The 15148-nt window shown below is 33.2% G+C and overlaps 1 protein-coding gene and 1 long non-coding RNA gene across 3 annotated transcripts in view; one reads left to right on the top strand and one right to left on the bottom strand.

The window, feature by feature from the left end:
* The window catches only part of LOC123675155 (diacylglycerol lipase-alpha), a 38291-nt gene extending 26593 nt beyond the window's left edge, over positions 1-11698 (bottom strand). The window contains exons 1-2 of one of the 2 annotated variants that reach the window (XM_045610441.1): positions 11401-11698; positions 1086-1337 (exon numbers count right to left, since the gene is read on the bottom strand). In XM_045610441.1, the coding sequence (XP_045466397.1) occupies positions 1086-1180 (95 nt within the window). In that variant the 5' untranslated portion in view covers positions 1181-1337; positions 11401-11698. The remainder of the gene's footprint in view (positions 1-1085; positions 1338-11400) is intronic. The other variant, XM_045610442.1, reaches the window with a different exon arrangement.
* LOC123675160 lies at positions 5385-8740 on the top strand. The gene is made up of 3 exons (XR_006746761.1): positions 5385-5607; positions 7961-8167; positions 8228-8740. It is a non-coding gene; the product is annotated as an uncharacterized LOC123675160 (long non-coding RNA).
* Positions 11699-15148: the final 3450 nt, after the last annotated feature.

Here is a 15148-nt window from a genome sequence, read left to right on the forward strand (position 1 = left end):
TCATAAAAATCTAGTTAGTGAGCTGTGATGGATAAATTAATCATTAATCTTTTACTTTTCCCGATTTGCAGCAAGGTTCATAAAAATTTCTTTCTGAATAAGGTTATCACCTGTATTTTACCTCTTCTAAATCGTCACAGAATCGGCAACTTTTCGTAAGTAATTGCACAAGTGCATCAAAATTACCAATAATTTTGCATGACAGCGTGTTGTCATGAAAACTGCATGAGTTTGAGCGAATGTAGTTTTTCAAAGAAAACACGCTGGAATGCGAAATTATCCGGTCATTTTGATACACGAGTGTAATTCGGGAGAATATTTCCCGAATAAAGTGTTACATTACTTGTCAAACTGATGTTGAAAGGAATTGCCATAGATTCGATCTGTGTAAGATGCATAGAAACTAAGATGTCTAAAAACCAGGTGTATGGACTGATTAGCTTTTGTTTTGCCAATTTTGAAAATATTAGTTAAGCTTCGTTATGTCAACTGTAGGTAGCGCTATCAACAAATTAAGATTCTTGTTATTTATTATTTATAAGTTGTATGCCATTATGTACCTATATATGTATATCTTCCATTATAGTTAAGATCTATGTAAGCAATTCTTGTAATTGAAATATCAATAAACTCCCTCTCTCTATTTCAAATATTTGAATTCATTCCAGTAAACGTTTCGTGTTTTGTTTCACGACTTTGCACGATCATACTCGGTTACACATCGCTTTTGATTGGTCAGTATCGGGTTTTAATTAATGTATCCAATCAAAATCAACGAAAAAAGATCGAAATGACAAGTATGACATTGCGGCGCCGCCACGAACTAAAACTAATATTTTCAATTTGGTCGAATGTCATTGCATTCAAAATTTGAGGAGTGCATACACCATGTTTTTAGACATCTTAATAGAAACTATGCATCTATGAACAGTGCAATTATCGCAGGGCTATTTCGCTTCCTACAATGCAATTATCAAAGGTAATACCACGAGTGCTTCACAAATTATCGATAATATTTGAAGCACTCGTGGTATTACCATATTTATACCTGTAATGTTAAGAAATTTCAGAAAAAATTCTCTTACCAAATCAGATGCATGGTGAACAAAAAGACACCCGGCACCACTAGATCGTCGGAACCAACCGACCATCTCCTCCTGAATGCTACTAGCCCGGGCATTTTCGTTCCACAATTACTGTAAGTCTAAATACACCTTTAATAAGGAACTGCTCGTTCGAACGCACTGTTTTTTATTTGCTGGACACTGAACGTTCGAAACTCCCCTACGGTCCTTTTTGCGGGTAGCACTTCATACACACCATCCTGGTGCCGGAATCTGCGAACAAAAAGTGCAATTTTTAGGTCTGGATGCTCTGTCCGATTTCATAATCGGCACCTACTCGTAAGGAGTACAGAACCGTAATAGCGATTTTATGGGATATATGAAAAGATAATTGGATTTTGAAGGAATGTGGAGGTCGTCAAGTGTCATTTGAAGGTGCAGGTCAATTAGTTTGATGAAGACAATTCGCTAATCGATAAAAGCAACCTTCTTTGTTCGGTAAACAATTTAAGAGGTATTCCACTAATTCGAAAATAAATTCACGCAAGAATATAAAAAAAATAATTTCCATAAGTTATTAATAATTACATTTGTCATATTTTAAGACTTTATTTTTCATTTCTTGAGGAAAAAAGCTAGAAAGATATAAAGAAAAATGTACACAATTGGTTATATTTTTTTTTCGTATCCCTTTCTTTCATATCTCAATGCATAAAAATTAAATAATAATAATTTATGCAACAATGAATCAAAAGAATGTTTATTCACGAGAAGAAAGTTTAATTTAATAGAAAAACACTTATACATACATATACATACAGTTATACATTACATATACATAGGCGTACAACTTTGCGTCCGCCTTTTTTTTCCGAAATTCGAGGCTTTATTGTAAAAAACTGGTTATACATTTTTGATTCAAATTATTGTCCATCGCTGGCCATCTTCTCCCATCTTTCGGGCAGCGAACGAATCCCGCGTTTTAAAAACTGATCATCTTCTGAAGCGATCCACGAATCGATCCAATTTTTTACTTCTTCATAAGAATGTGTTCAGAATGTGTCAAGATTTTTGCAATGTTCAGAATATTTCAGACATTTTTTGCTGTACTCATTTTGATATAAAAAGGGCTGTTTTACAGTCGCAATTTCTTTAAGAAGCTATCTGTATATATACTATTTTGTATTGTTTATTATAATTTTGTATTTTTCCCCATTCTGTAATTGGCTTAGGCTGTAGATGGGTGTAGTAATTGAATAAATAAATAAAATAAATAAATAAATAAGACTGGAAGTGCTGGTGTTGTACCATTGATCGAAACAAGTGATATCCGAGGGAGCAAAGTCTAGAGAATAGGCCGGTTGGGAGGACTTTCCATTTTAATGTTTCCAAGTATGTCTTAACCACTTTCGCAACATGGGGTCGAGCATTGTCAAGCCGTAAAATCACTTTATCTTTCAATGCTCGGCTCAAACGCATTAATTGCGTTCAATAACGATCACCTGTAATTATTTCAGTCAGTTTTAATAACTCATAATACGAGTACACTACGCCGAGCTGGTGCCACCAAATACTGAGCACGAGCTTGGAACCGTGAATATTCGGTTTGGCCGTCGACGTGGAAGTATGGCCGGGATATCCCCATGATTTTCTGCGCTTGGGATTATCTTAATGAACCCGTCTGTGCCTTGCAAGCAGCTGTTCACAATCAAAATAACGCCGTTCAACATCTCTCAGATTCAACTCGTACTGCACCCAATTTCCTTGTTTATGAATCATTTCCATGACTTTCAGACGTTTTGAAATGGCTTGTTGCATCACTCCCAATGATCCTGCCAATTCTTGTTGCATTTGACACGAATCTTGATCAAGTCATACCTCCAATTCTTCATCTTCGAGAACCTTCTCTCTTCCACCGCCATGCTGGTCTTCAATATCAAAATCACCGTTCTTGAAAAGTTGAAATCACTCTCGGCACGTTCTTTTACTAATAGCGGCCTCACCATAGGTATTTGAGAGCATTCAATGAGCCTCGGCCGCAGATTTCATCATATTGAATCAGAAACCCAAAACCTTCCGCAAATGACGAGAATTTGTTTAATCAAAAATCACTTTATGATGCAGACACAAATCGACTAATAATTCGATGGCGTTATCTTTACAAATACCTAAGTTTATTGGTTGACATCTACGGACTACGATCTATTTATTTCAAATACCACTTACCGCTACAGCCATCTATTGCAAAACGGCGGAAGCAAAGTTGTACACCTAATACAAATTTTTATCCTGTTTGGATTTTGTATCTTATGAAATGAAATCAGAGGTATCTCTTCGATTGATGATTATGAGGGCACTAAGTATTTCTTTGTTTAGAATTATAAAAAACTTTAATGGTTTCGTCAAATAACTACTTTCTCGCATTGTTTTCGATTATGAAAGTGTCACTTTCCCGAAAATATTTGTTAAATTTGTGAATACCCTTAATATGAAACCTCTTAATCTAGTTATATCTTTCATCCATGTCAAACTGATTATAAATGCAATTTTCCGTTTGAAAAATATTGCATTTTCTATAAGAAATTGACATCCTTCAAAAATTATAATTAGCATTCATGGATCTTTGTATTAATTTCTATGTCATGATCTATGATTTTCCATAGAAACCAATGTGTCAAAACTAAGATGTCTAAAAACCTGGTGTATGGACTGATTAGATTTTGTTTTTCCTATTTTGAGAATATTAGTTATGCTTCTGATTGGCTAGGATCGGGTTTCAATTATTGTATCCTGTCAAAATCAAAGGAAAAAAGATCGAAATGAAAAGTATGACATTGCCGCGCCACCACGAAATAAAACTAATATTTTCAATTTGGTCGAATGTCATTCCATTCAAAAATTGACGAGTGCATACACCATGTTTTTAGACATCTTAGTCAAAACTAGGATGCAATTTTCTATGCATCTTAGTCAAAACTAAGATGCATAGAATACCTGGTGTGTTTACTGATTCGATTTTGTTTCAGACTTTTTGGGAGACCCACCCGTTGCTTTGGTGGTCTGCTTCACCAGAGTTCTGTAAGGTGGCGCTCTTTCAAATTTTTCGAAATCCCGATATCTGCCTGGTGCCGTTTAAAAAGGAAATACTGATTTTAGACACTGCAAACATTCACAATAAATTACAATTCAGTTCATTTCAAATTTTCAATCAAATGAATAGAATATAATGACAGACCATAGAATATAAAATATTATTGTTCTATACTCAAAGTTCAAGACAAGAGCGTAGAAATAGGGGGATACTGGGGGTAATTACACGGTGTTCCTAAATTGGAGATACAAATGAAAATGACAGATATCCGGATCATTTTAAGAAAAAAGTATTATAACATGAGTCCCCAAACATTTTTTTTTGAGATACATGTGTTAAAGTTTAAGTTTTTTTCTGGTATAACCTTCCCTTCACAAGATATTTAATTTGAATTGGCCATAGATATTCCAGTTTAAAATGTTCACCATTTGATGCTAATTTTGAATGCAAATCTACAGAGTGATATTTTTTCTGGAAGGATGCCTTCTTCTTTCCTCCAAAACTATATTTTGGTGAATGGCTGTTAGTTTAGAAAAATGTAGAAAAAAACTCTGGTCCAGTGCTACACTTTTTGGTTTGTTTTAGTTTTGTCGTATCTGCTATCGATTTCGAGAAAAAATCTTTAGTAATCCTCAGGAAAATCCAAATTATTATAAAGATCCAGCTAGTAAGCTCTAATTAATGAATTAATTATAAGTTTGGTATTGATTTACCCAATCTGTAGCGAATATTAATAAATATTTGATAAACTGATATAAGTATCACAAAAAAAGTACGACAAACTAGAAACAACCTGTATATTGAAAGCAAAGCGTTTGTGGGCTCATATTCATGAAACTTTTTTTTCTCAAAATTTTCCAAGTAATTTCTCATTTTCCTTCGTAACTCTGATTTGAGAACACCCAGTATAAGGTAAGAACAAACCGAATTAGTTATAAAAACAATTATTTTCAGTAATTTGGTTCAAACTTCGTTATCAAACTTCTTTTTCTAACATTACAGACATGAGTAAAAGTTGTCGTCAGAATTTTTTTTTTCGATTATCCCCCCAAGAAAAAAAAGATCTACGCCCTTGATTCACGAGAGTCGAGAATTGAGTGAAATGTCAAATGTAAACGATGTATGCGCCATCTGAAACAGACCGCGATCCCTTGAAATCAAGTAGGTATAAATCTGAAAAATCTCCCGTTTTGTCTGAAAGTTTTACAGGTATAAGTAGACCCCTGACCCACCAGATTTTCTATGCATCTTAGTCAAAACTAAGATGCATGGAAACCATGAGTTTCTATGCATCTTAGTCAAAACGAATACTTGCCAAAATTGTTCATCCATATTGAATTGTTTTTCGAATATTATTTATAAAAACAAGATTAAAAATGTATTCATCTGATGAGGATCTAGCAGAAGCAGCCAATAATGCAACTATGGATCTATTGCCTCAAAAATCTGAAGGTACGAAAAGCAATATTCTCATTTTTTAAACTGGCGCAAAGATGAGGATGTGAACAGCTTTAAAGAGGAACTACTTTTGGCGTGTTTTGTTGATCTTAATAATATCTTAATAAAGTGCCTACTCAATCCAAATTCACTTTGGTAACGTTATTCGATGATTAAATGTTTACTGAAAATAGGAGGAAACATTGGTAATTTTTTTATTTGATAATAGGGTTATGGAAAAAATTGTTCATATCTTGAGGGAATAGTTATTTTCCTTACAAGTGAGGAAAGTGGTTACTTACACGCATATGCATGCTGAAAAAAAATAGCAGGGGTTTTTCCCGCACTGTGTGTGAAAGTGACTATTTTTGACTCAAAAACGAGTAAAAAACTGACTCGGAAAAGGGTTGTAGAAAAATAACTATATTATCCTGGTGATTTGCTTTATGTGTTCAATGTCAGTTCATTTTTGCAAACTGCAATCAACGAGTTGATCGGTCAATCAAAGTATTATCAAACCCGTCGTAAGTCTTCAAAGAAATTCTGATACGTACCAAAGAAATCATAAGATCTGCATGAGAGGAATTTTAGTGTAGGTACAAAATGTAGGAATTGAGGGTGAATTACACCGAATTAGATAAAATCACGTGGAATTTAACGCATTATATGGGAATTGAAAAGAATTGAATGGGATTAAATGGAATTTTATAAGAACTCCATGGAATTGTAGGGTGTTGTGAAAGAATCAAACGGAATTGAATACAGTAGAAACTCCATTATCCGGACGAATTGTTGTCATGAGGCATTCGGATAATCAAAAATCCGGATAATCGATGAGGAGAGATTATTATAGGTAATATCACTACTGCTTCAAATTTTATCGAATATTTCCCTCCTGTCAAAAATTCTATGTATATGGAGAACAATTATCGAAAATTACAGCGATAATTGCATTGTAGGAAGCGAAACTGCACTGCGATAATTGTTCTGTTCATAGATGCATAGTTTCTATGCATCTTACACATTTCGAATCTATGGCAATTCCATTCTACATCAGTTTGACAAGTGTTGTAACAGTTTATTCGGGAAATATTCCCCCGAATTACACTCGTGCATCAAAATGACCGGATAATTTCGCATTCCAGCGTGTTTTCTTTGAAAAACTGCATTCGGTCATTTTCATTTTTGGAGAAAGAGCCCTCCACCTTCGGTGTCGGGCTCTTTCTCCAAAAATGAAAATGAACTCATGCAGTTTTTATGACAACACGCTGTCATGCAAAATTATCGGTAATTTTGATGCACTTGTGCAATTACTTACGATAATTTTTTCTTTTCCAGGAAACCTTGTTTATTTGGAAAACATATGAAAACACTTTTCTGAATTCGGTTCATTTGAATATTTTTGCCTCAAATAAATAAGTTTAAATGACGAGAATAAAAAATGATCTCATAAAATTCGTAGAACGAGTTGTATTTCGGAAGATTACTTTTTTCAACAAATGAAATATTCTCTTGGGTGATGTCATTTTTCAATAAACCTCGGAGCATTTAGAGCTGACAAATTCAAAGTAAAATTTTCACATTTCAATGTAAACAAGGTACCTATTATCGATGAGGAAGCAGTTTTATCTGTATAATCCTGAAGGTTTGGCTAGAATAATGCATTGCTATTAGTTGAAACCACCAAAATCTCAGATATTGACATGTAAAAAATAATCATACATATTGCAAAAATTATGATGAATATATTTATTGAGGGAAATAAAATAGCAACACAAACAAAATTGAAAAAAAAAATTGAGTAGATTTTTAACGAATATTTACATAATAAATATATTGACTTAATTCTGGGTTGAATTATTTCGTGATTTGTATATGCATCTAACTGAAAGAATAACGAAATAGTAGTGCAGACTGCAGATATCGGGGAAATTTCCGATCGACCAAAATGCTGCTTTTGACGAAGTTAAGAAATAAGAACCCTACAATTTTCAACAGACAAGTTTCCGAAGAAAACCCAACAATAATTAGAAAACTTCAGCAAACATTGAGATCAAAATTAGAAAATTATTAGCTCTCTGGAAAAATAGAAGAGAAATGGAATAATTATGAGATGATGAAGACCTTTTTGATGACACCTTCAAACTCTCTAATTTTGAAGCAAGAAATTGGGCCCATAAATTCTGACATTCAGAACGTGACAGATATATTCTTAATATACAGTCCTACCAGCATTGAAGGAATTGATTTTTTCAAATAACCAGATTGGTCTGAATAATATTAAAAATTTGTTTAGAAATTCAAAAAATCACTTGAGTAGGTACTACATTCAAAGTTGAAGTTTTTCATTATCACCTTTTTTTTTCAGTTTTCCATAACATTTAAAAGCACGAGTTCCTTCCCAAACTTAATGAAATGAATTCATAGTGTTCTACAGTGCTACAAGTATGTATAGGTATTCTATTCTGTAGGCTATTGTCGAGGCTATTGTGTACTGCGATGAATTGAGCGGAATTGTAAAGAATTGAACAGAATTATGATGAATTTGACGTGTGAGGAACTGAATGGAATTGCGGTGAATTGAACGGAGTTTCAGTTGAATTTAGTGGCATTAATTATTGAAATGGAATTTTAGGGTATAGAACACAGCAAGTGATAGGCGACGAGGTCATTCTCTAAGATGGCATCATAGAAAAAACGAATGCGTCTGCAAAAATGAAAATGAAGCGAAAATGAAGACTTTGTATGAAAAAGAATATGTGGCCGTTCTGTACTTGAAGAAATAATAAAAACGCCATTGGTGTCAACAAAAAAAGTCTGCCAACATTTTTTTCTAATAACATCGAAACAGACGAAACATTAGAACACGAGATATGGAAATACCGGGAATTTTACGTTTGTCCATCCTCAACGCACCTGGAAAAGCTGAAATTTGTATGAGACCATCTGAATAACTAGATATATCGAATTCCATTAAAATCGGATTAATATTTTAGAAGTTAAGGCTGACACTCATAACGACCGACAGACAGACAAGAAAACAAAGTTTTTCAGGATGTTCTGAAACGCATTTTGCTAGTGGAAATTTGAAATCGGAGACCAAAAATATGAAGAAAATATATTTTTTGAAAAACTGACAGCATACAACTATGAAAATCAAACAATTTAAACTCACATTTTTTGACAATTTCATTCTGATTGCGGATTGGATAACTCCATAGAGTAAATAAATAGATAGAGGAATTATACGCAATTTTTACATGTCCCCAGCATGATTAGATTACGTTCTCAATTAAATATGCAAATTTGAATAATAATAATCCGATATTTTTCGTAATTGTCGAATTTATAATAAGCAGAATATTTATTATTTTCTGTATCCACCTGCTGAAATCCAAGGTTTGGCAACTTTTGCTCTCCTATTGTCATCGATTGTTTCACGTCGCGTCGTCTGGCGAGCTTGAAGTTTGTTTTCTGAATTTCTGATATATAGGGGTATCTATTTCAATATAATTTGAGTAAACATGAAACGTTGATTCACTATGGGGCATAAGAAGTGCGTTCTTTGTGGAGAAACTGTCGAATTGAGTGAAAAATCACAAATATGTTTTCATTTCCGCGCGCTTCATGTCAAATTTGATAGTTCATGTTGGGGACAAAATTTGCTTACTGAAAATGACATATGCTCCCTCTATCTATGTTTATTACTCTGAAGATAACCCGGATAACCCTTTGTTAAAATGCCGCAGAGTAATATTAATAATATGAATTATTTTTAAACAAATGAAGATAAAAGGAAATAATAAACCATGCATTTTTCAGAATTGTCTGTTATTAGCTCACACTGTGTCCGTAAAGTATGGAAAAATTCAATTTTTAGCTAAACAGACCATTTTAAGAAATAATCCTGAAACACGTCGATTTTTTATTTTAATTTACCGTATTTTAAAATAATAATCTAATATACAGGCTGAATTACTTTCGAGTAATGACGTCACCGTCATTTTTTTTTTAAATGGAACACCCCCATTTTGTCTCAATTTTTGGATTACTCTAGCTGAGCGCTGAGCTGATTCCAAAAATGTATCACATGTTGATTCCAATTGGTACAGAGTAAACAACAATAATTAATTATATCTAAGCAATAATTAAAACATTCACGAATACCAAAAATATTGTAGTACTAAACTGTCATTGAACACCAATGAATTACTTAACAAATAATGACATCTCACAAAAAACTAGACGACTATGTTTTTTTTAAATTGATAAGAAATAATTTCTTTCATATTCTGTCTGCTAGACCACAAGTACTGTTTCCAAACATGTTTGGAAACAGCTCATTTTTATTAATCTATAAATGTAACAAACTACAGGGTGTTACATTCAAACCAATTGCCGCTAGACAATAAGTATTTTTGATAATATTGTTAATTTAACTAATAAAGAATGTTACGCGTTAGTTTATGAGCACACACAGAACTATTGTATTTTTGTCCACCCAGTACCAATTGGAATCAACATGTGATACATTTTTAGAATCAGCTCAGCGCTCAGCTAGAGTAATCCAAAAATTGAGACAAAATGGGGGTGTTCCATTTAAAAAAAATGACGGTGACGTCATTACTCGAAAGTAATTCACCCTGTTTATTAGATTATAATTTTAAAATACGGTAAATTAAAATAAAAAATCGACGTGTTTCAGGATTATTTCTTAAAATGGTCTGTTTAGCTAAAAATGAATTTCTTCCATACTTTACGGACACAGTGTATATACCAGAGTATTGAATTTGGTATTGTTTTTTGAAACATTTTTGTGTCAAAATTTCGAATATTACTCTGGCACTCAAACATTCCAGTGATGTTTATTCTACACATCAGTGCGTTTGTTCAATTAAAATTCGATGAAAACATGTTTTCTCCAACATTAAAATGTAAAGATACCTGCCTAGGTCAACAACAAAATAATGTCGTCATTCGAAAAATCCTCAAACTTCATTGAAATTCAACTTTCAAATAACAAGAAAATCCTCAATGACAACCGTGTGGGTCATACTGATTCCGCATAGAGTATTTCGTATTAAAACGTGAAGATTCTTAGAATAGTATATTATGTTGAAAAACAGCAAAATTTTTCCGTTGATTTCTTAACATAGTTATCTTTATTTGTCGTCGGTGGACACCTTTAAGTTAAAGCCTCGTGGGGTGCACTGCCTTAAGGCGGTCAATTGGATTGGATCGTTATTTTGTAGTTTGGTAGCCGATAGAAAAGGTCCCAGAGGTCGATGACAACACAAATTATTCAGAAGCGAAAATGCTACTCAAGGAGGAGAGAAATTAGATATTTGATAGTTATTTATATAACTTCATGAAGAATTGACGAATCCATAAATAACAATATTTTTTAAACGAGTTTTGTTTAACGATGTTGGCACTTAATAGCAATCATGACTTCAACATCCAATAACGACTTGCTAAATATAAAGTAATGAATCTCAAAAACATGGGCCGTTTCAATTAGAGTAGTCACAATACCGAAACATGTACGTTCCACTGGGCAGAATCAAATAATTTTTGAATGTCCACCTAAAATAAGACAAGAATCTTCAGCCTTTAATAAATTGTTCTTTTAAGCAAATTCCAAATTACCAGATATCTACTTATGATTGAATCATTCGGCAGTTCATGAACATAAGACCTCCGTTATTTCCCTTCAAACCTCCGAGGTAAAATGCAATCTAAAGAAATAATACAAACAAGAATATCTTGATGTGAAAATGAAGTGAATAGAAGTTCTTTGACACTTACCTAACAATCCCATTTCCCATTCATAAGTATTATTCAGTCTTTCTCACAAAAGTAACTACGTTATTTCCACACTCTTCCGATGCATCAAAATCGATGTCCGTAACCTAAATCACATGCATTACGCCACACTTCGCGCTTCGTATTACACTTTCAGCGGTTGTTTTTTGTGGAATTGACATATATTCTTTGAAATGAATCATCGTGAAGGTAAGGATTCCCCAACCTACATATCTTTTCGCGAGATAGAGGCAATCAAGCTTCCAGGCATAGCGGGCCTTGTTCAGGCTAACTGAATAGCAGCATTGTCAGATTGGGTGAATGATTTTTCACAAACCGCAATTTCGAGAGATTTTTTATGGATAAATATGAGCGATTATCAGTAAATGGAGGTTTATGTTGCGGTTTTTGCGGATTCGAATTATGTCGGTTGATATCCGACACAATTTGAAGAATTTTTTCAATTTTCTTATGAAGCAATATAATCTATATTTACTAAAGATTAAGAAGAAGGCGAAAACTTGGCAACGTCGCATCCCATTGACAGCATCTTCCATATCGAATATAATAACCAGTGCCGTTCGGTTCAATTGATCTATACTGTATCATTCATACATTGATTGAATAAGCACCGTACTAACGTATAGCACAGTAGATTACTTCTTTCTTCGGTACCTATACGCGAGTATGGCATAAAGGGCACATCCCTTACAATCTGCGCTTTCTTATGATATTGAAATATTGAAACGAGTCGAACCCCTAACTCGAAAAACTATATCTTTCAACATTAAGATTTTCGACCGGTCTAAATGGTAAATTATGTTTTAGAATGCACAATTTATTTTATTACTCTAAGACTTCTACGATATCTTTGAAGAAGAGGACTTGTGCTAGATAGGAAATCGACAGTGGCGTGGGGCGGAGGGAGGCAGTCTGATGTTTTAATTAATAAAAAAAGTAACAAATAACAAAATTGAAATATGAATATACATGAGATAACGAAAACAAATAATCTCATTTGGTATGTCACAAAAATTAGATGAAATATATTTTCAGTCAATATAATATGTGCTCAACGTGGAAATAATTGAAACAAGTATTTCTTTTCAGTCATTAAATTAATAACAAATAACTTTCACCATTTGCAAAATAAAGTAGATATCAGAATTCTAGGTATAACCGAAATAAGAAAAACAAATAAGAAATTTTGCGTATCGTAAATATCATAAAATCAGCCTTCATTACAGCAATAATCAAAACAGACAACATACTCACTGAATATAAAAATTAATGAAAACGTATTCCCGCATCTAGTGGTTATGAACATCAATTTCATATAACAAATTCCAATTTTCTTTCCATTCCTGAAGTACAGGGTGGGCAAATTTCGATGTTATAGCACTACAACTTTTCAACTAGAGGAGATAGACAAAATCTAATACCCACTTCTCGGTCTCTTTTTCTGAGAAACTAACAAGGGTAGTATTCATTTTTGGCCACCTTCTTTTTTTTTCGAGTTATAAGCGAAAATTGGAAAAATGGCGAAATCGAAAAACATTTATATCTCCGCTAATACTGATGATAGAGCTCTGAAATTAAAACATTATACAGGCACTTTTTACGTAGAATCCAGTGGCGTGGTCGTATTTTCAAAAAAAATTTTCCAATTTTCGCTTATAACTCGAAAACAAAAGAAGGTGGCCAAAAATGAATACTACCCTTGTTAGTTTCTTAGAAAAAGAGACCGAGAAGAAGGTATCAGATTTTGTCAATCTCCGCTGGTTCAAAAGTTGTAGTGCTAAAACATCTAAATTTGCCCACCCTGTACAAGGTTTTGGTGGGCGATTACCCCCTTTACCTTGCTTCCAGATCCGCCACTGGAAATCAGTTGTGTTCATTTAGAATTTTACTTTCGACAGTTCCATTATTTTGAATTTCACTATCTACTGGGGTCTCATTTTATTCTTTGTAGGTGTTGTAATGATGAACTCAAACGTTCAAGTCGATGCCATATTTAGTCCATTTTCTACACTGCTACATATGCTACAGTGTGGTCCAGATTTTAGTTCAATAACTTTGGCATTGGATAAAATTTTTTTTTTTCATGTAGAAAGTTCATATGAACATATACCTAACATGTTTCTTTTTCGAGATGCAGGGTGTTAAAGTTTGAAAAAAAAAACAATTTTTTTTTTCGAGAAAATTATTCTTCTTCTATTTGTTTAACTGAAAAAAAAGATCTCTTAAACAGCCAGAGAAAAAATGATATGTTCTACTCGGCAACAGAGTAGATTGACTGCTCTGGCTGAATCCCTAAGCTCGCTACTCTCGGCTATGAAATATCAGCCGCGGCGTCAATCTACTACTTTGCTGCCTAGTAAAACAAATAACTATTTTTTGTCAAATTTCAACACCCGGTATCTCGAAAACGGAGCTTGTTAGAATATCGGGTGTCCCAAGGTGAGTGGCCTATTAGATTATTATGGGAACTATTGATGGTAGAGATTTCAAATTTTGTAGATAGATATTTGACCATGTAAGGTACATTTTTAAAATAATTTCACATTTCCAGTGTTGCCGGATGTACGACAATTTGGCAACAACTTTGTTATTTTGAATGGGACATCAGGTATTTCTATTTTTTTTATGATACTCCATAAAATATTAAATCTATTCACTCTTACTTTTCCATCCCTATCTTTAACGGTTTTTGAGTAATTAATTATTTTTCGAAATTTTAGATCAAATTGGCGTATTACGAAAATGACTCTAGTTCGCTCAATATTTGAGATTCAAGTCAGAAATTTTGCAAGTCGCTAGATATTGATCTGATCTGTGTCACTGCTTTTGAATTATGGTTGTCAATAATACAGGATGGACCAAAAAAAATCATCATTTGCCAAGTTACAAAATTGTAAAAAAGTCTATTTTTTCAAATTAGACACCTAGTATATCTTTCAATTTTTAGAATCAATACAACACACTCTACAATTTTTCTTTTCACGTCCCTATACCTATCTCAACTGGATTCCGAGTAATATGCGTTTATTAGATTTCACATTGATTCAATAAGCGTTAATTTCTTTTGTATTGTTATTTTCTTTATGTCGTTCATAGATGGATATATCAATGAATCAGTTCAATCCATAAGTGTCAAAATAAACAATTATTGCCTAACAGGTGTTTTGTTCCGAGGTTTTTCTATAAATAATGGCTCAAGAAAGATATACACATATAACGCATATAACTCGGACTCCAGTTGAGATAGGTATAGGGACGTGAATAGAAAAATTGTAGAGTGTGTTGTACTGATTCCAAAAATTGAAAAATATACTAGGTGTCTAATTTGAAAAAATAGACTGTTTTACAATTTTGTAACTTGGCAAATGATGATTTTTTTTGGTCCGTCCTGTATTATTGACAACCATAATTCAGAAGCAGTGACACAGATCAGATCAATATCTAGCGACTTGCAAAATATCTGACTTAAATCTCAAATATTGAGCGAACTAGAGTCATTTTTGTAATACGCCAATTTGATCTAAAATTTCGAAAAATAATTAATAACTCAAAAACCGTTAAAGATAGGGATGGAAAAGTAAGAGTGAATAGATTTAATATTTTATGGAGTATCATAAAAAAAATAGAAATACCTGATGTCCCATTCAAAATAACAAAGTTGTTGCCAAATTGTCGTACATCCGGCAACACTGGAAATGTGAAATTATTTTAAAAATGTACCTCACATGGC

The sequence above is a fragment of the Harmonia axyridis genome, chromosome 3 (assembly GCF_914767665.1).
Source record: "Harmonia axyridis chromosome 3, icHarAxyr1.1, whole genome shotgun sequence".
Classification (NCBI taxonomy): Eukaryota; Metazoa; Arthropoda; class Insecta; order Coleoptera; family Coccinellidae; genus Harmonia; species Harmonia axyridis.